The following is a 26469-nucleotide window of genomic DNA, read 5'->3' on the forward strand; positions in this document are numbered from 1 at the left end:
CAGCATAGAGAGGGGCCTGAGAGATGAGGTCTGCAGCTAGTCTATTGCTCTTGAAATAAATGATAATGAGAGAAAAAAAAGCTATTGAATTCGTAAAGCACTTCATATCTCAACTCAACAAATGCTGGAGGTGATTAAAAAAACATGAAAGTGTTTTATAACACCCTATGATTTAACAACCAGTTATTGAATACATTCACATGATAAAGATTATTATTTGTTTGTTTATTTACTTACAAATATTCAGATGTTGACTCATATGTTTATGAATTGAAAATGCCTACATAACACTTTTGGTAAAACAATAATACAAAGTAAGAAATATCACATGATAATACAGGAACAGCTAACAACATTCACTTCTTTGCTAGTTCACAAAATATGGTCATTACAAAATATTCTAACCCGTTGAAATAAAAGAACGCTGAACACAATTGCATTACATTGCTCTGTCTCTTCGGTTTAATTTATTTCCAGTACCAAGAACTATTTTCGTATCAGATCATGTGTAGGATTCAACCCAGATCAGCATTATATTGTTCAATCAGAAATCTATGTCCCAGTCTGAGTTCTCAACAGCTGGTGAGTCCTCAAGGATGTCAGTGAAGGGGTCCAATTTGCTGTCCTCCAAGTGACTGATGAACTGAAAAAATAATATTTTTAATGGTAAAATACAATATGCAAGTATATATATAGTCAACATATGATTATTTTAGTACCAGTCAAAATTTTGGACACGCTTACTCATTCAAGGGTTTTTCATTCTTTTTACTATTTTTGACATTGTAGATTAATAGGGAAGACATCAAAACTGTGAAATAACACATATGGAATCAAAAATATTTTAGATTCTTCAAAGTAGCCACCCTTGATGACAGCTTTGCACACACTTGGCATTCTCTCAACCAGCTTCACCTGGAATGCTTTTCCAGCAGTCTTGAAGGAGTTCCCGACATGCTGAGCACTTGTTGGCTGCTTTTCCTTCACTCTGTGGTCCAACTCATCTCAAACCATCTCAATTGGGTTGAGGTCGGGTGATTGTGGAGGCCAGGTCATCTGATGAAGCACTCCATCACTCTCCTTCTTGGTCACATAGCCCTTACACAGCCTGGAGGTGTGTTGGGTCATTGTCCTGTTGAAAAACAAATGATAGTGGGACTAAGTGCAAACCAGATGGGATGGTGTATTGCTGCAGAATGCTGTGGTAGCCATGCTGGTTAAGTGTGCCTTGAATTCAAAATAAATCACAGACAGTGTCACCAGCAAAGCACCCCCACACCTCCTCCGCCATGCTTCACAGTGGGACTCACACATGCAGAGATCATCCGTTCACCTACTCTGCGTCTCTGAAAGACACGGCAGTTGGAACCAAAAATCTCAAATATGTTCTCATCAGATCAAAGGACAGATTTCCACCGATCTAATGTCCATTGCTTGTGTTTCTTGGCCCAAGCAAGTCTCTTCTTATTGTTGGTGTCCTTTAGTAGTGGTTCCTTGCAGCAATTAGACCACAAAGGCCTGATTCACGCAGTCTCCTCTGAACAGTTGATGTTGAGATGTGTCTGTAACTTAAATTCTGTGAAGCGTTTATTTGGCAATTTCTGAGGCTGGTAACTCTAATGAACTTATCCCCTGCAGCAGAGGTAACTCTGAGTCTTCCTTTCCTGTGGCGATCTTCATGAGAGCCAGGTTCATCATAGCGCTTGATGGTTTTTGCAACTGCACTTGAAGAAACTTTAAAAGTTCTTGACATTTTCCGGATTGACTCTGACCTTCATGTCTTAAAGTAATGATGGACTGTCATTTCTCTTTGCTTAATTGATCTGTTCTTACCATAATATGGACTTGGTCTTTTACCAAATAGGGCTATCTTCTGTATAACACACCTAGCTTGTCACAACACAACTGATTGGCTCAAACGCATTAAGTAAAGAAATTCCACAAATTAACTTTTAACCAGGCACACCTGTTAATTGAAATGCATTCCAGGTGACTACCTCATGAAGCTGGTTGAGAAAATGCCAAGAGTGTGCAAAGCTGTCATCAAGGCAAAGGGTGGCTACTTTGAAGAATCTCAAATATAAAATATTTTCATTTGTTTAACACTTTTTTGGTTACTACATGATTCCAGATGTGTTATTTCATAGTTTTGATGTCTTCACTATTATTCTACAATGTAAAAAATAGTAAAAATGATGAAAACCCTGGAATGAGTAGGTGTGTCCAAACTTTTGACTAGTACTATATAGAGTTGAAGTCGGAAGTTTACATATACCTTAACTAAGTTTAAATGTATTTGGCTTTCTCAATTCCTGTCACGTCCTGACCTTAGTTCCTTTTTTATGTCTCTATTTTTGGTTTGGTCAGGGCGTGAGATGGGGTGGGCATTCTATGTTTTGTATTTCTGTGTCTGGCCTGGTATGGTTCCCAATCAGAGGCAGCTGTCTATCGTTGTCTCTGAGAACCATACTTAGGTAGCCTGTTCCCACCTGTGTTTGTGGGTAGTTGTTTTCTGTGTCTTCACCTTACAGAACTGTTTTGTTCACATGCTCTGTCTCGTGTTCATTTATTAAAATTAACATGGACACTTACCACGCTGCGTTTTGGTCTGATCCTTCCTATTCCTCATCCGAGGAGGACAACAATCGTTACAATTCCTGACATTTAATCCTAGTAAAAATTCCTTGTCTTAGGATCACCACTTTATTTTAAGAATGTGAAATGTCAGAATAATAGTAGAGAGAATTATTTATTTCAGCTTTTATTTCTTTCATATGCCCAGTGGGTCAGAAGTTTACATACACTCAATTAGTATTTGGTAGCATTGTCTTTAAATTGTTGAACTTGGGTCACATGTTTTGGGTAGCCTTCCACAAGCTTCCCACAATAAGTTGGGTGAATTTTGGCCCATTCAACCTGACAGAGTTGGTGTAACTGAGTCAGGTTTGTAGGCCTCCTTGCTCGCACAGAAGTTTTCAGTTCTACCAACAAATTTTCTATGGAATTGAGGTCAGGGCTTTGTGATTGCCACTCCAATACCTTGATTTTGTTGTCTTTAAGCCATTTTGCCACAACTTTGGAAGTGTGCTTGGGGTCATTGTCCATTTGGAAGACCTATTTGTGACCAAGCATTAACTTTCTGACTGATTTTTCCATTCTCATGATGCCATCTATTTTGTGAAGTGCACCAGTCCCTCCTGCCCAAAGCACCCCCACACATGATGCTGCCACCCCCATGCTTCATGGTTGGGATGGTGTTCTTCAGCTTGCAAGCCTCCCACTTTTTCCTCCAAACATTACGATGGTCATTACGGAAAACAGTTCTATTTTTGTTTCATCAGACCAGAGGACAAAAAGTATGATCTTTGTCCCCATGTGCAGTTGCAAACCATAGTCTGGCATTTTCATGGCGGTTTTGGAGCAGTGGCTTCTTCCTTGCTGTGTGGCCTTTCAGGTTATGTTGATATAGGACTTGTTTTACTGTGGATATAGATACTTTTGTACCCGTTTCCTCCAGAATCTTCACAAGGTCCTTTGCTGTTGTTCTGGAATTGATTTGCACCTTTCAGACTTCACAAAATAGATGGCATCATGTGGGAGGAAAATTATGTGGATATATTGAAGCTATATCGCATCAAATAGGTCTTCCAAATGGACAATGACCCAAAGCATACTTCCAAAGTTGTGGCAAAATGGCTTATTGACAACAAAGTCAAGGTATTGGAGTGGCCATCACAAAGCCCTGACCTCAATCCCATAGAAAAGTTGTGGGCAGAACTGAAAAAATGTGTGCGAGCAAGGAGGACTACAATCCTGACTCAGTTACACCAGCTCTGTCAGGAGGAATGGGCCAAAATTCACCCAACTTATTGTGGAAAGCTTGTGGAAGGCTACCTGAAACGTTTGAGCCAAGTTCAACAATTTAAAGGCAATGCTACCAAATACTAATGAGTGTATGTAAACCTCTGACCTACTGGGAATGTGATGAAATAAATAAAAGCTGAAATAAATCATTCTCTCTACTATTATTCTGACATTTCACATTCTTAAAATAAAGTGGTGATCCTAACTGACCTAAGACAGGGAATTTTTACTAGGATTAAATGTCAGGAATTGTGAAAAACTGAGTTTAAATGTATTTGGTTAAGGTCTATAGACTTCCGACTTCAACTGTAGCTCTGCCAAGTACTTACTTTCGGTATGATTGGGGAAGACAAAGTGCCTTTGCGAAGTCCTTCCCAGTTGAAACCTTCAAACCATCTGAAAGAAATAACAAGTTAACAGACTATACGCTGCTGCTATATAGATGACAGTGACACAGTCTGATGTTTTCATCTCAGCCTTTCATCTTACTTGTGCTTCTGGATGTCCTTGGCCCCGTTTCTCTGGTTCCCCAGTCTCTCTGCAGGGTTGTTCCTGAGAGACCAGGACAGAGAGTCATCATGACACACAACTAATAACTGAGGAAGTGTGATACAATGAAGGTCTGTTTTCAGACATTTCTAAATGTGTCACACCTGCAGAGCTTCTTGATCAGGCTTGAGGCACTCTTACTGATGGTTTTTGGGAATTCAACAAGGTCAATCCCACGGATGGTGGCTGTGAAAGTCTTCATAGGATCAGGGCCACAGAATGGGAGACTGGAAAGGTAAAGATTGGGAAGAGACATCTACGAGAATGACTGACAGAGACAAGAACAAAAAAAATGGAACTCTGGAGAGCAATGGACTGTCTTATAATCGCACCTTCCACTCAGCAGTTCAAACACGAAGACGCCTAGAGACCAGAGATCTGCAGACACACTGTGCCCCTTGTTCAGGATTATCTCAGGGGCCACATAGTCAGGTGTGCCACAGAAAGTCCACGTTTTCTTACCCAAGCCCACTTTTTTAGCACAACCAAACCCCACCTAGGAATAGTAGCACAGTTAAGTCATGAATATGGATGTTCAGTATCTCAATGGATCCATAACATATATTTTCCAAAGTGATATTTTCCATAGATTATTCAGACTCCTTGATTTTTCCCTCCATTTTGTTACGTTACAGCCTTATTCTAAAATGGATTATATTGTTTTTTTTCTTCAGCAATCTACACACAATACCCCATCATGACAAAGAAAAAACAGGTTTTTAGAATTGTTTGAAAATGTATAAAAACAAAAACGGAAATATGACATTTACATAAGTATTCAGACCCTTTACTCAGTTCTTTGTTGAAGCACCATTGGTAGTGATTACAGCCCTGTGTCTTCTTGGGTATGACGCTACAAGCTTGGCACACCTGTATTTGGGAAGTTTCTCCCATTATTCTCTGCAGATACTCTCAAGCTCCGTCAGGTCGGATGGCACAGCTATTTTCAGGTCTCTCCAGAGATGTTCGATCGAGTTCAAGCCCGGGCTCTGGCTGGGTCACTCAAGGACATTCAGAGACTTGTCCCGAAGCCACTCCTGCATTGTGTTGGCTGTGTGCTTAGGGTCGTTGTCCTGTTGGAAGGTGAAATTTCGCCCCAGTCTGAGGTCTTGAGCGCTATGGAGCAGGTTTTCATCAAGGATCTCTGTACTTTGCTCCGTTCATCTTTCCCTCGATCCTCACTAATCTCCCAGTCTCTGCAGCTGAAAAACATCTCCACCGCATGATGCTGCCAACACCATGCTTCACCGTAGGGATGGTGCCAGGTTTCCTCCAGATGTGACGCTTGGCATTCAGGCCAAAGAGTTCAATCTTGGTTTCATCAGACCAGAGAATCTTGTTTCTCATGGTCTGAGAGTCTTTGTGTCTTTTGGCAAACTCCAAGTGGGCCACTCTACCATTAGGGCCTGATTGGTGGCGTGCTTCAGAGATGGTTGTCCTTCTGGAATGTTCTCCCATCTTCGCAGATGAATTCTGGACCTCTGTCAGAGAGACCATCAGGTTCTTGGTCACCTCCCTGATGGTAGAGTGGCCAGGTATTGTGTGTAGATTGATTAGGGGGGGAAACTATTTAATCAATTTTAGAATAAGGCTGTAACGTAACAAAATGTGGAAAAAGTCTAGGGGTCTGAATACTTTCCGAATGCACTGTAAATGTAACCTTTGAAAGTACTGTATTTCTTTGTGTAACCTTGTGCAAAATTGACAATTTCTATAATATATTCTAAGAATGTACCCCTCCATCTTGTGTGGGTTTGAAATGCAGTGAAAGGAGCTCGTCATGTTACCACTTTGGCATATCCACGCTGGTCAAGAACTACATTCTCAGGCTTCAGATCCCTGTATGTGATATTGTTGTGGTGCAGGAAGATAAGGGCCTCAACAACACAGGCAGTGTAAAAACGTGTGCTACTGTCATCAAACGAGCCTCTGAAATGTAGGAGCAAAAGCACAATAGGGATTAGAAAGTGGGACATACTGATGTTGTGCCCTAAAAATAAGAATTCAAACGCTATCAATTCAGTTATAAAATCAATACTGTAAAATATAAAAAACAACATGTAGTAGACACTAGTGAAGTTAGCAGTACCTGTCTTTCAGTAGATTCCAGAGCTCACCACCTAAACAAGCTTCTGTCAGCATGTACAGGCACTTTGCATCTCGGAAGGTACGGTGTAACCTAGGAGTGGCAAAGAAGACACAAGTGTTGTCCAGTTGATAAGCATATAGTGAGTCAACCAGTCTAAGATTAGTGCAAGGATTCAGTCCGATCACAGGTGATAGGCGTTGAGTTTTAAAAAAGAAATTGAGCTGAAATATGCAGCGTTTATACAGTGAATGGGATCTCCGCGAACATGGCCTAAGCCGCAATGCCTATAAACCGCGATAGGATTGAATCCCGGCCTAGGTATGTTTGGCTGGTGGTTGGGTGCACAGCACACCTGACGATGAATGGACTATGAGCTGCCATGAGGATGTGTCTTTCCCTCAGGATGCACTCCTGTTGAGCAGTGCTTAGGATCTGATGCTTCCTCAACACCCTCATGGTGAACGGGCAGTTGACGTTGGTCTTAAGCTGTACCTAGAAGGAATGCAAAAACATCAACATGTAGGTTAATCCATTAAAAGCAACATGGAAACCAGACAATAATGCACTGGGATTTACTGACACAGTTTCAAGCTTGACCCACTACTTACTCCCAACTTCGGCCAATTAGACCACGTCGGTATTCCTACTCCCTGCCTACAAGCAGGAACTCAAGAGGGAGTCACCAACACAGAGAATAGTGAGGCGCTGGACAGAGGAGGCAGACTCAATGCTGCATGACTGTTTTAAGAATAATGCTTGGAATATGTTCAAAAGATTCATCCACCCAGGACTCATCCATCAACATTAATATACATCGTCAGTCACAGGCTTCATTAGGATATGTGTTGATGATGTTGTACCCACAATAATAATCCGGACATACCCCAACCAAAAACCATGGAGGAACAGCGATATCCGTACAATGCTGAGAGCCCGTATTTCAGCATTCAATGTCAGCAGAACGAACCCCGATGACTCGGTTGTGCATAGCGCGTACAAGACAAGCAGGTACGAGCTCAATACCTTCGGGACGCAAAACGACAATACAGACTCAAACTTGAATTGATGGTCGACAACACAGACTCGTGTCACAATGGCAACTCTAGCTGTACGTTGCCCACCGAAGTCTCCCTCACAGACAAGCTTAACACATTCTATGCTCGCTTCGAGGCAGACAATACCCAACCATCCAGGAATACTCTCACTGCTCCGGACGCCCAAGTGATTACACTCTCTTAACACAGGGCCCCCCCAGGTGTGTGTCCTCAGTCCTCTGCTGTACTCCCTGTTCACCCACAACTGCGTGGCTTTGCACGACACCAACTCTATCATCAAGTTTGCTGATAACCAACAACGACAATTCACCCTATGGGGTGGAGGTAAGTGAACTGGCATTATGGTGACATGACAAAGACCTCAACGTCAGAAAAACAAAGGAGTTGATTGTTGACCTGATCCACATCAACAGGACGGTATCGGAGCATGAGGTCTGATACCAACAGGTTCAGAGACAGTTTCTATCTACAAGCCATCAGACTGCTGAACACTTGAATTGGACTGACCATCTGCTCTGACTCTCCGCACCTTAGCACACATTCCCTCAGTCATGCACACACCCAGACAGACATACACACACGCATATACATTCATGCTACACACACACACACAACTGCTGCTAACAGACTCTTATTATATGGCTCAGTTTATACACTGTCCCCCTTCCCCAATACACGTGTAAATATTGGACTATAAATTGTGCCTTCCTGTATAATACTTATGCCAAAATGTTTATTCTATTCCACTGCCATTTACTTTGTATTCTTATCTTTTATTATTTTTTATTGTTGTTGCATTGTCAAGAAGGAACCTGCAAGTAAGCATTTCCTTGGATGATGTATTCCATGCATATCCCGTACATACTACTAATACAACTCACCAGCTCTGAATGACCTGTTTCTCCCTCTCCTAGGTTACAGATGACCTGGAAATCTCTGAGAGAGGCATTGGATAGGAGAGCTGAATCTTCCTCTGACCTGCACACATGGAAAAGATTAATTAGCCAATGTTGCTTTACTTGTTCTAAATAAAGGTTAAATCCATAAAAATGGTTCATTTGGATCAAGGCTCATTAAAATATAAACAGAGAGCTAGAGAGACAAAACATGTAAGCCTTATGATAAGACATTATAAAGGTTTATACCATGCTTATAACAAGTACAAACGCAATATACCTGTTGGCTGGAAAGTGTTACCTATAGTTTCAGTTGCTACTTACTGGGCTTTGAGTTCGCTGCTCTTGTGCACATTATGACTGTCCTCTACCAAACCTATGATCTTTTTGAAAGACCTGATGAAAGATGATATGGTCTTAGGTCACTTAAAACATTTTTAACAATTTTCACATCATAACAAAGTGGCTTATAAAAACTATACTGGCACTGTGTGCTTGGGGGTCACTGTGGTGGGGCATTGTGTGCATGTTGGAGATCTGTACTTCATAATTCTACAAATAAGATTGAAGCAGAATATCCAACATTCTCAAATAACCATGCCATAGTCTAAACAAATCACTTACTCTCTATCCACAACCAGGCATGTGACATCACCAGCAGCAATGACATTCACTGTCCGCACATCCTCTCTGGAAATCGAACAAAAGGTTTGTAATTGAAAGGTTATCAAAATGGCATTGCAATAAATGACAACAGCACTGACACCATGCAGACAGAAAATGTTATCGCTCAGAATATTCTCTTGAAATCTGTGAGACCCCGTGTTGCTTTTATTACTATCATTTTCTCGAATCCATTGACCTCGATAGTTCCATTATGAATTTGCATATTGTCACTAGCTCACGCTGTCCTAATGATTGTAGTTGATTATGAGGGACAACATGATGAGCAAAATGCAATCACATAGGGAGAGTACGTCTCATTGCCCAGATGATTCCGTCAATCAAACTTGGACAATGTTGGCTTAGTAATAGCTGAATTATACATATAGTATAATGGTATGTATGTTCTATTACTCTGTAACTACAACTGTCTAGTGGTTATTGAGATTTGTGATACGAGAGAGCTAGTATGTCAATGTATATCAAGCCATGTAATGTGTAGGAATGTAAGCTGCTGTATAACAGACATTTGGATAAAAGCACATGATGTATTACTGTTTCTCACCCCCTCAGTGCTTTCTCTCCAAACCAATGGCCCTCAGAGAGAGTTGACAGGAGTACTGCCTCTTCATCGGCTGACTTGTTCTCTGTCACCTTCACCTAGGTCGGGAGGCAGATAGAGGGGGTAGAGACTGCTTGTCTGTCTTGTCTCTTTCACGCCATCTTTGAAATGTGGCGATGCACGGATTAATTAGCACCATCTGTGCCAGTACAGTTGTTGTGTCAGACTAACCCCTGCAGATGCCTATTTCTGTCCTCCACTAGTTGAAGCTTGTTTATTGAGTTCAAGGTAAGGTTCAGCCATCCTCATCCTTACCTGGCCACTACTGATGATGTAGAACGTGTCCCCTGTGGCACCCTGGCGAATAATATAATCACCTTCACTGTAGCGACTCTGTTGAGACAGACAGGTGAGAGATGGTGGATAGGTGGGAAAATGAGCAACGGGAGTTAGAAATAAAAGTATGACGGCAGGGGGAGAAGGAATATGTAGCATGTGAGATGTTGAGAATCCTATCATGTGTACATCACCAACCAATCAACACAGATATTTTGTCGGTGTGCCAACCTGATTAGGCCGCCAATGCAATGCAAATACGCCTGTAAACTGTCAACAGAGAATGCATAGCAGATGGGTAATAATTATTTTGAAGACATACAAAAATGATTAGCTAGCTAGATTCTGTTTGTGGAGCATGGCTTTTCTACAGCATGTTTGGTTAGTGAATCTGAGGAGTGAATGTGTATAATAGATTCATGTTCTGTACCTCTTCCAGAATATCAGACACTTTCATGAGCACATCCTCTGGCAGCGAGCGCAGGAAGGGTACTCTGCAGCCAGACAAACACACAAACAGCAGGACGACTGACTCACAACATATTACATTTTAACAATTCTACTATAGTCGCGTAGATTGTAGATTAGTGTCAATTCTACACAAATATGTATTTTCAATTTTACACAGATATGCATTTTCCTTGTGTAGTGATGAGGGTGGTATTGACCTGCAGAGGAGCTCTCTGAACTCGGCCAGTCTGCTGAGGCCACTCTGCACCATGATGGTCTGAAAGCTCTGCCGGTCAATAACCCACAACATGCTGTGTTTTAGGGCTGCAGAGAAAGACAGGGAATGGTAAAGAAGATCTTCCAAATCACACAATGTCAAGAGCAGTGGTAGGAAGAAACAGAAATCTCTTTAGGGATGAATGTATTCTGTGAGTATACCGTATGTGTGTTGAGTGGAAATTTTAATTCTTACCCTTACAGTTTGTTAGTATTATAGATAGCCTTACATTGTAATATAACAGAGGGGACTATGGGACTTAGCAAATGTCTTGTATTTCACAACATTTTCATCTCTATAAATAGATGTCAAGGCCGGGTTTGCAAACGATTTACTCCTAGAAACACAGTTACATAACACTACTATAAATGTTTCCTGTACTCTTAAAAGGAATGTCTGAGTGTTTGTGTTCCTTTCTCTGAAAGTCTTGTGGATAAAAGAATAAGGAGGACAGATTCTAGATTACATTCCCCATGCAGCCTTCCTCTCTTCCTTTGTCTGCTCTGTGGGCAGACAGTAATGGAACTCTGATAGAGATGTTGTAAATTAATAATGATCCAGATTAATTGATTCAGCAGGGCTTTGTGCGAACAGGAGGCTCCGTCCTGTACTGGCCATACAACTCCAATCTATCTAGTCCTTCCCCTCCCAATCATGCCATTATTTAAGTTGGTAATGAAAGCACGGTGGGAAATCAACATGCCATTGTTATCTTTATATGGTTACTATTGTAGCGAACTGCAGGGAAGTGAACCCGGGTCGCTGGTCTACGCATTGCCCCAGTAGGGTTATCCCACTTGGTGGGAATTCTAACGTGGCTCATATAGCAAGGGTCACTACACTGCTGCCTTCGAAAGGGAAGGCACGTCCCCGTGCTTCATCACTACCGCAGCCCCCTCACGCGTCTGATCATGTGTTCCGATGGTCTCGACAACTGCCATCCCACTTCTGACACCAATGTACCGAACGGCAGGGCAGACAGGCAGGGAAGCGATGTCACTGACGTGAAAAGGCAAACACCCTATCGTGCCCATAGGGTTAACCCACTTGGTGGGAATTGTAACGTGTATATTTGAGTCTAAAATTGGAATGTCAGATATTAGTCTAACCCTTTTAAATGTCATACTCTTTGCCATTTTCTGGGAAGAACATCCTGTGTGACCATGAATGTCAAATCAGGGAACACATTTTTTTTACCTAAACCTCTTACTGTTACAGTGATTTTAGACTACAGGATAGAAAGCTTTATTGATGTTCTTTGATGGCAACAAAGAGAAAAAGTAATTCAGCCAGGAGAACCAGGGAATGGGTTGGGAAGAGTGCATACAGAAGAAAGAGAAAAGGCCAGGAACATAAATGTATATGTTGCTGTGAGAACAGATAGGGAGAGGGAGATTGACTGAAAGATAAATGTACTATACAATTAAACAGGAAACCGGCAATGCCCTGAAAGAGAAAATGGACATGGTGGCACAGTGGAAAAGAGGACAGGAGGATGACAAAGGAAACATTATAAGAGGGGGAGAAATGAACTTTTTTTTTTCATTTGCACTGATTCTGTCCATTCCGTCAACCTATTTCTTTGTGAAAGCAGGTCAGATGTGAGCAGCAGTGGCTGCATTTCCCAGTGGGCTATGGGCACAGACAGTGTAAAGACGATAGCACACATTTAATTTTCCATTGAGAAAATCAACTGCAAGTCACTGAGCAATAATAGGTCTTGTAGAGAGGATATTTGGTCAGTCATGAGGAAAAATGCAGTGAAATCAATAAAGAGAACATGTATAACCAAATAAAATGTGTTGTTTTGATATATCATTATACATATGTGCGTATGTTAATTTCCATTTCCAAGTAAACGGTATAAATAGTAGGAGAGCTGAGAAAGGAGATGAGTTAGGCAGTCAGGTAATTTATGAGCCAAATATGTGTTCTCTTATTCCGCACATCTCAGAGGAGAGGAGTGTTTGAAGCTGTGATGTAGTGTTTGAAAAAGTTATTTTGATATGAAATTCTACAGAACTTCCCAATCTAACACCAAATCTACACAGCTGTGATGAATAGGCTGGTCTGTGATGGTGATGCTCTCTTGAACAATATTTTTTTTAGGCCAATGAAAAATCAATCCAAGCACAGCAGAATTGTGAAAAGATTTCAAGACAACATGTTTTGCATTCACTTCAGCTGTTGTTACAAAAGGAATAGAACAACCACACTACACAGCACTCCATGCACAACGCTCCAGTACCTGATATAGTGTAGGTGTAGGTGCAGCTGTACAGGAGTGCCAATTCTCCAAACACTTTTCCTGGTTCAATTGTGAGAAGCTTCTTGGCATCCTTGGTCATCTCCATCTTCCCCTCTGTTAAATGCCCATTTAAACACAAATACGCAATGCAGCAAATACAGAATATATTGTTATCAACAGATTACAAATGCTTAAAATCAAAGTGCACCAGTGATGTTGCAGCAATATGTGGCATCCTTGTGTTTAAGAATGCATGTATGTGTTTACCTTTGTGCATGTTTATGTTTGCATGTGTGTGTGTATGACAGTGCAGTTGCTGTTTGATCTCCTTCAGAGGAGGATGGTAAAGAATGGTGATGGCAGTCTGAGGCGTCCATACAAACAGAAGGGTGGCAGCTGAGGAGGTGTGACCACACGTTAGCTCAGCCCCCCTCACCCAGCTGCAGAGAGTGTGACTGACACAATCAGATGAACGCAGCTGTCTGAGATATGCCATGTGTCAGGTAGAGACACTTTCATCTACAACAGCACAGCAGAAACAGAAACAGTCTAGGGCTCAGGTAACAAGAAAAGCAAATTGGACAACCATGCCCGATTGCCTGTCACATCAGATATGAGGGTAGCAGGAGAAATGCCTGAGCTCCAGCATCAATGAGCATTGCAAACCAGGGCCGATCATGAATGGGCCTCTTGCCCTGTCCCTGTCTGACATTAAACATTTTGTATGCCGCTTATCATGCACAACACCATCTCTCCCTCTCTCCTTCCAGAAACAGGTCATTCTAACATTCCCCCTCTTTGCGCCAGAAAGCAGTGCCGGCACTAACAGAGAAGCATACCAACTCAACTTGAGCCAGAGGGAGGAGGAAATGAGGAGGGGGAGATGTGTACTTGAGTAACATTTACTGGGCATATCTCTGAGCAAACTTTAAAAAACGAACAACCAACATACATTAAAGACCAAGAGCTGCCTGCTCTTAGATTGTGGAACCAAGTGCTCAAAGAATCATTCACCAAAACACCTTGAGCAATTACTATACCATGGGAACTTTGGGTATACTTAAGTCCTCTTTTTGAGAGTGGGGCTATGCATGGAAATTCAAGAAGACAACAGGGTTTGGACCTTGAAGTGACTGTATTGTCAATCCACACTATACTCACCACTTTTAAATCACTGTTGATTTAACTTGTTACCTTCTAGAACATAGGCAAGAGTTCCACTGTCTCCCTCTTGAATGACGCAGCAGCCTTGGTTGACCGTGGTGGGGTACATACAGTCCATTATAGCCAGGATTTGCCCACTTTCCAGGTTCTTTAGAAAGTCATTCTCTAAAAAGGAGGTCTGGATCAGCTCCTGTGACCTGAAGGAGTAAAGAGTGTGTGAGGCAATCAATAAGTAATTTCACTGTGGCTAGTGTTTGACAACAAAGGCTCTAAAGCCTTGAGCCAAGTTTCATACAGTGTGTATAAATCAATGAAAATCCTTATTGACGTTTGTGTCTGTGCAGGTACCACTTGATCAGCCTTAAGGGCCTTTAGGAGCACATTTCTCAAGTGGAACAGTTAAAAGAGAATGTTGCCAAGGCTAACGGTGTCTTTAGTGTGTTCTCTCACTGTTGGCTTTTGTTGTAGCTTTTCAAGGTGGCCAAAGCACGTTGCCTTGGATCCTGAGTGAGGGGCTTTGACAATATGGTCTTTCTTCTGGTTCTCTGGATCTCTTCACACTGTGCAGAATGCCCTGAAACAGGCAAATAAATATATTTCTCTGCTCACTTTCTTTGTGTAACATATAAGGAGCACAATTTAAGTCTAAAAACAACAAATAGCCAAATGTAGAGTATTTGCAGGTAGCCTAGTGGTTAGAGCGTTGCTGGATCGAATTCCCGAGCTGGCAAGGTAAAAGTCTGTCGTTCTGCCCCTGAACAAGGCAGTTAACCCACTATTCCCCGATAGGCCGTCATTGTAAATAAGAATTTGTTCTTAACTGACTTGCCTAGTTAAATAAAGAATTATTATTTTTTAAATCATAATATTCAGACACTCAATACAATGTATCCTGTGTCGGCACATATAGAAATACAGTGCCTTCAGAAAGTATTCATACCCCTTGACTTATTTTCTCACCCATCTACACACACTACCCCATAATGACAACCTGAAATGTTTTTGGCAAATGTATCGAAAATGAAATATCTAATTTACATAAGAATTCACACCCCTGAGTCAATACATGCTAGAATCACGTTTGGCAGTGTCTTTCTGGGTAAGTCTTCAAGAGCTTTGCTCAGCAGGATTGTACAATATTTGCACATTATTATTTGTTTTATTCTTCAAGCTCTGTCAAGTTGGTTGTTCATCATTACTAGACACCCATTTTACATCTTAGATTTTCCCCAAACATAATGCTTTGTATTTAGGACATAAAGTTCATTTCTTTGTCAATTTTGTTGTTGTTTTAGTTCTGTACAGGCTTCCTTCTTTGGAGTAACTACAATGTTTTCTCCTATCACAGCCATTAAACTCTGTAACTGTTTTAAAGTCACCATTGGCCTCATGGTGAAATCTGATTCCTTCTTCTCCGGCAACTGAGTTAAAAAGGACACCTGTATCTTTGTAGTGACTGGGTGTATTGATAGACCATCCAAAGTGTAATGAATAACTTCACCATGCTCAAAGGGATATTTGATGTCTGTTTTTTTTTACACATCTACCAATAGGTGCCCTTCTTTGTTTATTTTACCTTTATTTAACTAGGCAAGTCAGTTAAGAACAAATTCTTATTTTCAATGACAACCTAGGAACAGTAGGTTAACTGCCTGTTCAGGGGCAGAACAACAGATTTGTACCTTGTCAGCTCAGGGAACTTGCAACCTTCTGGTTATTAGTCCAACGCTCTAACCACTAGGCTACCTTGCCGCCTCAAGTGGAGCATCGGAAAACCTCCCAGGTCTTTGTGGTTGAATCTGTGTTTAAAATTCACTGCTCGATTAAGGGACCATACAGATAATTGTATGTGTGGAGATTAGGTAGTCATTCAAAAACCATGCTATTATTGCACACAGAGTGAGTCCATGCAACTTACAATTCTACTCCTGAACTTATTTAGGCTTGCCATAACAAAGGGGTTGGTTACTTATTGACTCAAGACCTTTCAGCTTTTCATTTTTAAATAATCTGTATAAGTAGGCCTGTGCCACAAAATCTCAAATTCATCCATTTTAATTTCAGACTGTAACACAACAAAATGTGGAAAAAGTAAAGGGGTGTGAATACTTTCTGAAGGCACTGTATGTGATAAATAAGATGTATAAGAGCATAAAAGAAAAACATTGCCTGAAATGTGGATATACTTTTTGCATAATGTTTTACCTTCAATAGCTCCAGAAGACTCTGGGGGAGTGATGGTGGCCCTGTAGCGGTCCAGTTCACCCTGCAGCCTCCGAATCAAGTCGTCCTTGGCATCCAACTCCAGCTCCAGCTCATCAATGAGTGTATCCCTCTGGCGAAGCTCCTCAATCTTCAGTTGCAGGGCAAACTGCAAGTCTCGAAGTGTACCCATTGCCTCTGTAGAGCGGTGCAGAGCTGATCGGCAAGGGAATTATGAGATACTTAGAGTGTGTGTTACATTGCAAATGTTTTATTTGTTGCCATTTCCAGAACATTCTAATTAGTCTGTATTTGATTGAAAAGACAGCTCAAAAACGAATTTCTTACTAAGGCTGCAGTTGATGAAATAATAGGCATAGTACGCAACAAAATATGTCAAATTGTTAAGAGTATACATGCATTCAGCTTTAACTTCACAGCAAAAAAAAAAAAATCAAAGTAAAATAATTTACCTACCTGAAGGACATCAGCAAGAAAGTCTGAGAATCGAATGCCTGCAGTATAGTCTATCTGTCACTGACTGTTTTCGATTCTGTTTTCGCTCGATTTAAAATAATGGACAGGTGCAGCACAGGCACTTGCAATACTGTCAGTGAAGATTGGATGTTTGTAGCTACAGAAAGACGATGGATAGATGACGCCTGAACGCTCTCGCCAGTAGGCTACTCTTGGCTCTCAGATTCCCTGTTCTCTCGCGTCGCGCAACATTGCTCTCGTACCTAATTGGGACACACTTCTTTCAGTGTTTTTCGTACCTAATTAGCCTAAATGACTCGCTCAATAGTAAGGGGGTGTTTGTTCACCAAAGTTTCTTGTAGGTAAAATCGTGCATGTCATGTCATCATATTACAAATTGGCATCGTGGTACACATAGCCCTATTGCAAAAAGGCTATATCTAAGGATTTTTTTCCTGAATTTGATGAGCAGGTTCAACATTTCTAATAACCTAATGTTATAAATAAATACTATTACAATTGTGTAATACTCTCGATAACATAAATAAATACTATTACATTTGTGTAATTATCTCGAAAACAAAATTATCACAATGACATTTTTTAAAACAATTTTAATATCATCATGCACAAATTATCCTTGCACCAATAGTTCCATCTATGCATTTGAGAGTAACATTTCTCCAGCCCCGCACCCTCATTCTACTCCTCCTCTGTTCCGCGGGTGATGTGGAGGTAAACCCAGGCCCTGCATGTCCCCAGGCGCCCTCATTTGTTGACTTCTGTGATCGAAAAAGCCTTGGTTTCATGCATGTCAACATCAGAAGCCTCCTCCCTAAGTTTGTTTTACTCACTGCTTTAGCACACTCTGCTAACCCTGATGTCCTTGCCGTGTCTGAATCCTGGCTCAGGAAGGCCACCAAAAATTCTGAGATTTCCATACCCAACTATAACATTTTGGAGTTGCAGTTTACTGCAGAGATAGCCTGCAAAGTAATGTCATACTTTCCAGGTCCATACCCAAACAGTTCGAACTACTAATTTTGAAAATTACTCTCTCCAGAAATAAGTCTCTCACTGTTGCCGCCTGCTACCGACCCCCCTCAGCTCCCAGCTGTGCCCTGGACACCATTTGTGAATTGATCGCCCCCCATCTAGCTTCAGAGTTTGTTCTGTTAGGTGACCTAAACTGGGATATGCTTAACACCTTGGCAGTCCTACAATCTAAGCTAGATGCCCTCAATCTCACACAAATCATCAAGGAACCCACCAGGTACAACCTTAAATCTGTAAACAAGGGCACCCTCATAGACGTCATCCTGACCAACTGGCCCTCCAAATACACCTCCGCTGTCTTCAACCAGGATCTCAGCGATCACTGCCTCATTGCCTGTATCTGCTACGGAGCCGCAGTCAAACGACCACCCCTCATCACTGTCAAACGCTCCCTAAAACACTTCTGTGAGCAGGCCTTTCTAATAGACCTGGCCCGGGTATCCTGGAAGGACATTGACCTCATCCCGTCAGTTGAGGATGCCTGGTCATTCTTTACAAGTAACTTCCTCACCATTTTAGATAAGCATGCTCCATTCAAAAAATGCAGAACTAAGAACAGATACAGCCCTTGGTTCACTCCAGACCTGACTGCCCTCGACCAGCACAAAAATATCCTGTGGCGGACTACAATAGCATCGAATAGTCCCCGCGATATTCAACTGTTCAGGGAAGTCAGGAACCAATACACGCAGTCAGTCAGGAAAGCTAAGGCCAGCTTCTTCAGGCAGAAGTTTGCATCCTGTAGCTCCAACTCCAAAAAGTTCTGGGACACTGTGAAGTCCATGGAGAACAAGAGCACCTCCTCCCAGCTACCCACTGCACTGAGGCTAGGTAACACGGTCACCACTGATAAATCCATGATTATCGAAAACTTCAACAAGCATTTCTCAACAGCTGGCCATGCCTTCTGCCTGGCTACTCCAACCTCGGCCAACAGCTCCGCCCCCCCGCAGCTACTCGCCCAAGCCTCTCCAGGTTCTCCTTTACCCAAATCCAGATAGCAGATGTTCTGAAAGAGCTGCAAAACCTGGACCCGTACAAATCAGCTGGGCTTGACAATCTGGACCCTCTATTTCTGAAACTATCCGCCGCCATTGTCGCAACCCCTATTACCAGCCTGTTCAACCTCTCTTTCATATCGTCTGAGATCCCCAAGGATTGGAAAGCTGCCGCAGTCATCCCCCTCTTCAAAGGGGAGACACCCTGGACCCAAACTGTTACAGACCTATATCCATCCTGCCCTGCCTATCTAAGGTCTTCGAAAGCCAAGTCAACAAACAGGTCACTGACCATCTCGAATCCCACCGTACCTTCTCCGCTGTGCAATCTGGTTTCCGAGCCGGTCACGGGTGCACCTCAGCCACGCTCAAGGTACTAAACGATATCATAACCGCCATCGATAAAAGACAGTACTGTGCAGCCGTCTTCATCGACCTTGCCAAGGCTTTCGACTCTGTCAATCACCATATTCTTATCGGCAGAATCAGTAGTCTCGGTTTTTCGGATGACTGCCTTGCCTGGTTCACCAATTACTTTGCAGACAGAGTTCAGTGTGTCAAATTGGAGGGCATGCTGTCCGGCCCTCTGGCAGTCTCTACGGGGGTGCCACAGAGTTCAATCCTCGGGCCGACTCTTTTCTCTGTATATATCAATGATGTTGCTCTTGCTGCGGGCGATTCCCTGATCCACCTCTATGCAGACGACACCATTCTATATACTTCCGGCCCGTCCTTGGACACTGTGCTATCTAACCTCCAAACGAGCTTCAATGCCATACAACACTCCTTCCGTGGCCTCCAACTGCTCTTAAACGCTAGTAAAACCAAATGCATGCTTTTCAACCGTTCGCTGCCTGCACCCGCACGCCTGACCAGCATCACCAACCCTTGATGGTTCCGACCTTGAATATGTGGACATCTATAAGTACCTAGGTGTCTGGCTAGACTGTAAACTCTCCTTCCAGACTCATATCAAACATCTCCAATCGAAAATCAAATCAAGAATCGGCTTTTTATTCCGCAACAAAGCCTCCTTCACTCACGCCACCAAACTTACCCTAGTAAAACTGACTATCCTACCGATCCTCGACTTCGGCGATGTCATCTACAAAATTGCTTCCAACACTCTACTCAGCAAACTGGATGCAGTTTATCACAGTGCCATCCGTTTTGTCACTAAAGCACCTTATACCACCCACCACTGCGACTTGTATGCTCTAGTCGGCTGGCCCTCGCTACATATTCGTCGCCAGACCCACTGGCTCCAGGTCATCTACAAGTCCATGCTAGTTAAAGCTCCGCCTTATCTCAGTTCACTGGTCACGATGGCAACACCCATCCGTAGCACGCGCTCCAGCAGGTGTATCTCACTGATCATCCCTAAAGCCAACACCTCCTTTGGCCGCCTTTCGTTCCAGTTCTCTGCTGCCTGTGACTGGAACGAATTGCAAAAATCACTGAAGTTGGAGACTTTTATATCCCTCACCAACTTCAAACATCTGCTATCTGAGCAGTTAACCAATCGCTGCAGCTGTACATAGTCTATCGGTAAACAGCCCACCCATTTTTACCTACCTCATCCCCATACTGTTTTTATTTATTTACTTTTCTGCTCTTTTGCACACCAATATCTCTACCTGTACATGACCATCTGATCATTTATCACTCCAGTGTTATTAATCTGCAAAATTGTAATTATTCGCCTACCTCCTCATGCCTTTTGCACACAATGTATATAGACTCCCCTTTTTTTTCTATTGTGTTATTGACTTGTTAATTGTTTACTCCATGTGTAACTCTGTGTTGTCTGTTCACACTGCTATGCTTTATCTTGGCCAGGTCGCAGTTGCAAATGAGAACTTGTTCTCAACTAGCCTACCTGGTTAAATAAAGGTGAAATAAAAAAAATTTAAAAAAATAAGTGACCGGTCGAACATACTCCACACAATAGGGGGCAGCACGCACATATTGAGTAGTAAAAGCAGTAGGGAAGTAACTAGAACATGGATTGTTGATAAGGTTCGGCCTGTTGGAAGAAACAACAAACCTGATATAATAACTTCGAATCGCTCTTAATTAAACAGTCAATACAATGATTTTAACTGTAAAACCACTTCAAGGAAAGGAGTGCAACGTACAGGTAAGCAGAGCGAAAGTCAGCCCAGAGCCGGTGGCTATGTTTGGCTAGCTTAGCTGCAAATGTTGTTTTCCTGCAACACGGGCTTCAGTACAGGTTACAGTTAGGAAACTAGCTAGTTAGCATTTTTAAAGAAATGTGTATTTTTTTTGTAATGTAGCTAGCTAACGTTAGCTACGGACTGTCTTGTTCACAACAGGGCTGTAACTTAATGAAATGATAGCTAGCTGGCTACAAATGTAGCGTCAGCTAGCTAACTAGTTACTGTAGATTTCTTGTTCGTACTAGTAGTGAAGACCGCTAGCTAACGTTGTAGTTCTGGTTCAGGGCGTTAGTGCGCGTTCAAGTCAGGAAGACTTGTTCAATTCTAAAAATTGTGCAGTAGCTCATCAATATAGTCACGAATATTAAATGTCAGTTGTTTAATCTGTCACAATTTCAGGTCACAGAAGATGAAAAAGTATCCACTGTAAAAGAACTGGTGTCTGAACGTCTGAATATACCTGCAAATCAGCAGCGATTGCTTTACAAAGGGAAAGCCCTTGCAGGTACCTACACCAACTACCATAGCTAGTAGTTAACGGAAAAGTCCAGTTACCTAGACTCTGCCATATGACAATCATACACAGCTGGGGTGTTGTAGACAACTGTGTATGATGATCTCAAGTCACTGAATCTACCAAGCTACAGATTGACCCGCTGCATGTTTGAATACTCTTTGTAACATCCATACCTGTACATACATTGAGTATACCAAACTTTAGGAACACCTTCCTAATATTGAGTTGCATGCCCAACTTTTCCCCTCAGAGCAGCCTCAATTCGCCAGGTCCTGGACTTGACAAGGTGTTGAAAGCGTCCACAGGGATGCTGGCCCATGTTTACGCCAATACTTCCCACAGTTGTGTCAAATTGGATGGATGTCCTTTGGGTGGTGGACCATTTTTGGTACATGCAGGAAACTGTTGTGTGAAAAATCCAGCAGCAAGCCACCCTTTGCCTTGATGACAACCAGTTCTTGACACAAACCGTCTGCACCATTACACCTACTACCAAACCCTGTTCAAAGGCACTTAAATAATTGGTCTTGTCCATTCACCCTCTGAATGCCACACATACACAATCCATGTTTCAAGGCTTAAAAATGATTTAACCTGTCCCCTCCCCTTCATCTACACTGATTTGAAGTGGATTTAATAAGGGATCATAACTTTCACCTGGTCAGTCTGTCATGGAAAGAGTAGGTGTTCTTAATGTTTGTATGCTCAATGTATATTACAAAGCTATACACATCTTTGTCAATTTTCCTTTCAGATGAACACCGATTGAGTGATTATTCCATTGGGCCAGAGGCCAAGTTAAATTTGGTGGTTCGTCCTGCGGGGGAGAGGAGTGGTGTGGCTGGGATGGCTAGCAGTAGCAGTGCTGTTGGTGGGGTGTGGCAGACTCTGTCCACTGTCCTGGTGAAACATTTCAGCCCTGCAGATGCAGCTAAAGTGCAAGAACAGCTTGTCAAGGTACAGTATTTCCATTAACAAGAGTAGGCCGTTGTTGGTCCATATCCATAGGTCTTATCATGCTCACCAACAAAACACTCAGGAAATGCATTATTCTAATTTCGTAGTATTTCAGCTGCTTTTCATGCACACCCAATGAATGCTGTTTCTACGCTACAATAATTACCAATGAAGTGTTTAAAAAGATCCCTCTGTACTTTCGCTGAAGTACATAATTCACTGAATGTTTTCACCTGAGACTTGTGTAGTTACAACAACTTTTGTACTGTATGAATTATTGCATACACTGCTCAAAAAAATAAAGGGAACACTAAAATAACACATCCTAGATCTGAATGAATGAAATATTCTTATTAAAACCTTTTTTCTTTACATAGTTGAATGTGCTGACAACAAAATCACACAAATTATCAATGGAAATCAAATTTATCAACCCATGGAGGTCTGGATTTGGAGTCACACTCAAAATTAAAGTGGAAAACTGCACTACAGGCTGATCCAACTTTGATGTAATGTCCTTAAAACAAGTCAAAATTAGGCTCAGTAGTGTGTGTGGCCTCCACGTGCCTGTATGACCTCCCTACAACGCCTGGGTATGCTCCTGATGAGGTGGCGGATGGTCTCCTGAGGGATCTCCTCCCAGACCTGGACTAAAGCATCCGCCAACTCCTGGACAGTCTGTGGTGCAACGTGGCGTTGGTGGATGGAGTGAGACATGATGTCCCAGATGTGCTCAATTGGATTCAGGTCTGGGGAACAGGTGGGCCAGTCCATAGCATCAATGCCTTCCTCTTGCAGGAACTGCTGACACACTCCAGCCACATGAGGTCTAGCATTGTCTTGCATTAGGAGGAACCCAGGGCCAACCGCACCAGCATATGGTTTCACAAGGGGTCTGAGGATCTCATCTCGGTACCTAATGGCAGTCAGGCTACCTCTGGCAAGCACATGAAGGGCTGTGCAGCCCCCCAAAGAAATGCCACCCCACACCATGACTGACCCTCCGCCAAACCGGTCATGCTGGTGGATGTTGCAGGCAGCAGAACGTTCTCCACGGCGTCTCCAGACTTTGTCACGTCGGTCACATGTGCTCAGTGTGAACCTGCTTTCATCTGTGAAGAGCACAGCGCGCCAGTGGCGAATTTGCTAATCACGGTGTTCTCTGGCAAATTAAAAACGTCCTGCACGGTGTTGGGCTATAAGCACAACCCCCACCTGTGGACGTCGGGGCCTCATACCACCCTCATGGAGTCTGTTTCTGACCGTTTGAGCAGACACATGCACATTTGTGGCCTGCTGGAGGTCATTTTGCAGGGCTCTGGCAGTGCTCCTCCTTGCACAAAGGCGGAGGTAGCGGTCCTGCTGCTGGGTTGTTGCCCTCCTACGGCCTCCTCCATGTCTCCTGATGTACTGGCCTGTCTCCTGGTAGCGCCTCCATGCTCTGGACACTACACTGACAGACACAGCAAACCTTCTTGCCACAGCCCGCATTGATGTGCCATCCTGGATGAGCTGCACTACCTGAGCCACTTGTGTGGGTTGTAGACTTCGTCTCATGCTACCACTAGAGTGAAAGCACCGCCAGCATTCAAAAGTGACCAAAACATCAGCCATCAGCCAGGAACTGAGAAGTGGTCTGTGGTCCCCACCTGCAGAACCACTCCTTTATTGGGGGTGTCTTGCTAATTGCCTATAATTTCCACCTGTTGTCTATTCCATTTGCACAACAGCATGTGAAATTTATTGTCAATCAGTGTTGCTTCCTAAGTGGACAGTTTGATTTCACAGAAGTGTGATTGACTTGGAGTTACATTGTGTTGTTTAAGTGTTCCCTTCATTTTTTTGAGCAGTGTATTTCTCTAGCTATTGATTAACACTGCTTTCTCTTTAAGGATTATGAACGTTCACTTAGGCAACTCAGCATGGATGACATTGAACGCCTGGCTGGGCGACTGCTTCACCCAGACAGTGAGGGTATGGACACATCGTACATGGATTGAAGGCCTACTTATCTGACATGACAGTATTCTGGCCATTCCCAGAGGAGCGGTGGGTCAATTTTGACAGATTATGGCAGGGAAGCTGCAGTGTAAATTGACTTCATGCTGAGAATCCCCAGTGTCAGCCTGATAAAGGTTTAATTGTATGGGGATAAAATGAACTGTTGACTATAGTCTTATTGCAAAGCTTCCACATTACAGCCTGGCTTAATTATTATTTTCTTTGTTTTCTTCAGTCATTCCAGTTCAATTAATAGGATATTTTCACTTGATCAAATCAAGACTGCAATGAGAGCCAATCCCTTTTGACTGTTGGTCTAAAGTTCTGTGGCTGCTACATCATGCTACAAGAGGACACTGAGTAATTATGGAAGTTCTTATTTATAAGCAATGTGTTTGAAATGAGTGATGGTATGTTTTCTGTAAACTATCTGTAAGAAGGTGAGTGGTGCCTGTCTGTTCAGCCATTGGCAGCCATTGTATGTTTTGTAAATATTGTGTTTATACAAGCATTAAAAAAGAAAGTAACTGTTTTCCCTAAATTCTAAATACAGTACAACTCAATAGGCCTGGCCCTAGTATGAAAGAAAGCACAATCTACCTCAAATAGTGCTGTCATAATTGCACCTTTTTATTCAACTTTATCAGGACGTTATTTAGCAATTTATATTAAATCTATAGGGGTATTTAACTTCTACTTACAACCTTATACATTTTGTATATAGACTTGATGAGGACCTGCATAACTATGCAGTGTTTGTGTATATATACCCATGGATGGTTTAAAAAATATCAAAACATAAAGTCTGTGTGTGAGAGAGACGGTCTGCCTTATCTATGGTAGCAGGGTGCACATTGGCCTGCATATTGAACATTCTTAGCTAGGAAAAGCTATTTCAGCTCACATCTAACAAGATGTCCAGTTTTGTATAATCAATGTGACTTGATAACAGGAATTTGCCTCTGACTGCATTGTCCATATTAGAGAGATACAGCACAAATTGCTGATCATAATGGATTTCCAAGTGAGAGTTGTCTCCTCTCTCCCACCAACTACTGTCACACTTGAGTTCCATTTCTACACTCAAATCAGCAGCTCAGAACTGTCTTCCAATTCTTCTCTATTGTTCATGCAATTATGCTGTACGTAATTATTAACCTCCTTTAATAGTAAATACAATAGTAGTGCAGATAAGTGAGAATGACAATGTGACACCAAGTTCTTTAAAGAGGAAGAATGGTAGTTATGACTGCCATGACAAACACAGTGAGCTAGCACAGAAAACACAACTAAAATGGAAGGCACGTTGATAAGGTAGAATCTGCATTGGATGTCTCCCCGACATAACATAGGTTATGGCATTACTGATGAATATCAAATACAAAACCAGTTGTCTTGGTGAAAAGACTGAAATTGATGTAACTGATGTTCCGTTCATGTCACATGGGGAGAAAAAAAAACTTCAAAGAGGAAAAACAGGGAGATTTGCATTTTCATCTGATATCTCACGTATGGGAAGACATAAAATGCTAGGAATGTACATGTTTGTAGTCTCACCCCCCTCAATCAAACATCATTGTGTATATTCATCCTTTTTCCTCCCTTCAACAGCTGTAGCCATCACTGGAGGAGGCTGGTGTGTCATCCCTCTGTCTGATCTGGGAAATCATAAGTCTCTACTTCTGATTCCTAGAAATGGAAGGAAAAAAAGCTTTGAATGCATGTTTGTATCTGTATCAATCAAGTGTTCGATTGTGAAAGTTGTCATTAGTTTAACATCTAAATTCAATCAGCATATGGCTACCTGTTTGAGAGCATTTAGGCAAATAGTCTGGAAGGCTTGATCAACATTGGCCTCCTTCGGACTTATCTCGAAGGAGGTGTACTGATCTTACTTGTACACCATGCCTGGGCTTGATTGGTTATCA

General features: G+C 42.3%; 2 protein-coding genes across 6 annotated transcripts; one reads left to right on the forward strand and one right to left on the reverse strand.

Moving 5' to 3' along the window:
• Window positions 1-206: 206 nt before the first annotated feature.
• Window positions 207-17191, reverse strand: LOC112248463 (cGMP-dependent protein kinase 1-like). Of its 4 annotated transcripts, none has more exons than XM_024417508.2 (21): window positions 16833-17188; window positions 16359-16571; window positions 14604-14727; window positions 14184-14350; window positions 12990-13103; window positions 10683-10788; window positions 10445-10508; window positions 10246-10284; window positions 9994-10071; window positions 9682-9776; window positions 9078-9143; window positions 8778-8849; window positions 8439-8535; window positions 6855-6994; window positions 6503-6592; window positions 6201-6342; window positions 4746-4909; window positions 4518-4640; window positions 4354-4416; window positions 4194-4260; window positions 207-643 (listed from the first exon to the last, which is right to left on the reverse strand). In XM_024417508.2, exons 2-21 carry the CDS (start codon window positions 16546-16548, stop codon window positions 545-547), a joined length of 2100 nt encoding a protein of 699 aa, XP_024273276.1. In that variant the 5' UTR covers window positions 16549-16571; window positions 16833-17188; the 3' UTR covers window positions 207-544. The 4 variants fall into 4 exon arrangements, 3 of the variants coding, with proteins under 3 accessions (XP_024273276.1, XP_024273277.1, XP_024273278.1); XM_024417510.2 differs by lacking the exon at window positions 207-643 and adding an exon at window positions 1093-1132 and having other exon boundaries at window positions 16833-17189; XM_024417509.2 differs by lacking the exon at window positions 10246-10284.
• Window positions 17192-20853: 3662 nt separating this feature from the next.
• On the forward strand, window positions 20854-25073 carry LOC112248464 (ubiquitin-like protein 4A-A). Of its 2 annotated transcripts, XM_024417514.2 has the most exons (5): window positions 20854-21026; window positions 21466-21571; window positions 22338-22540; window positions 24433-24589; window positions 24777-25073. In XM_024417514.2, exons 1-4 carry the CDS (start codon window positions 20979-20981, stop codon window positions 24538-24540), a joined length of 465 nt encoding a protein of 154 aa, XP_024273282.1. In that variant the 5' UTR covers window positions 20854-20978; the 3' UTR covers window positions 24541-24589; window positions 24777-25073. The 2 variants fall into 2 exon arrangements, with proteins under 2 accessions (XP_024273282.1, XP_024273281.1); XM_024417513.2 differs by having other exon boundaries at window positions 24433-25073.
• The last annotated feature ends 1396 nt before the right edge of the window (window positions 25074-26469 follow it).

Source organism: Oncorhynchus tshawytscha, linkage group LG04, assembly GCF_018296145.1.
Source record: "Oncorhynchus tshawytscha isolate Ot180627B linkage group LG04, Otsh_v2.0, whole genome shotgun sequence".
NCBI lineage: Eukaryota > Metazoa > Chordata > Actinopteri > Salmoniformes > Salmonidae > Oncorhynchus > Oncorhynchus tshawytscha.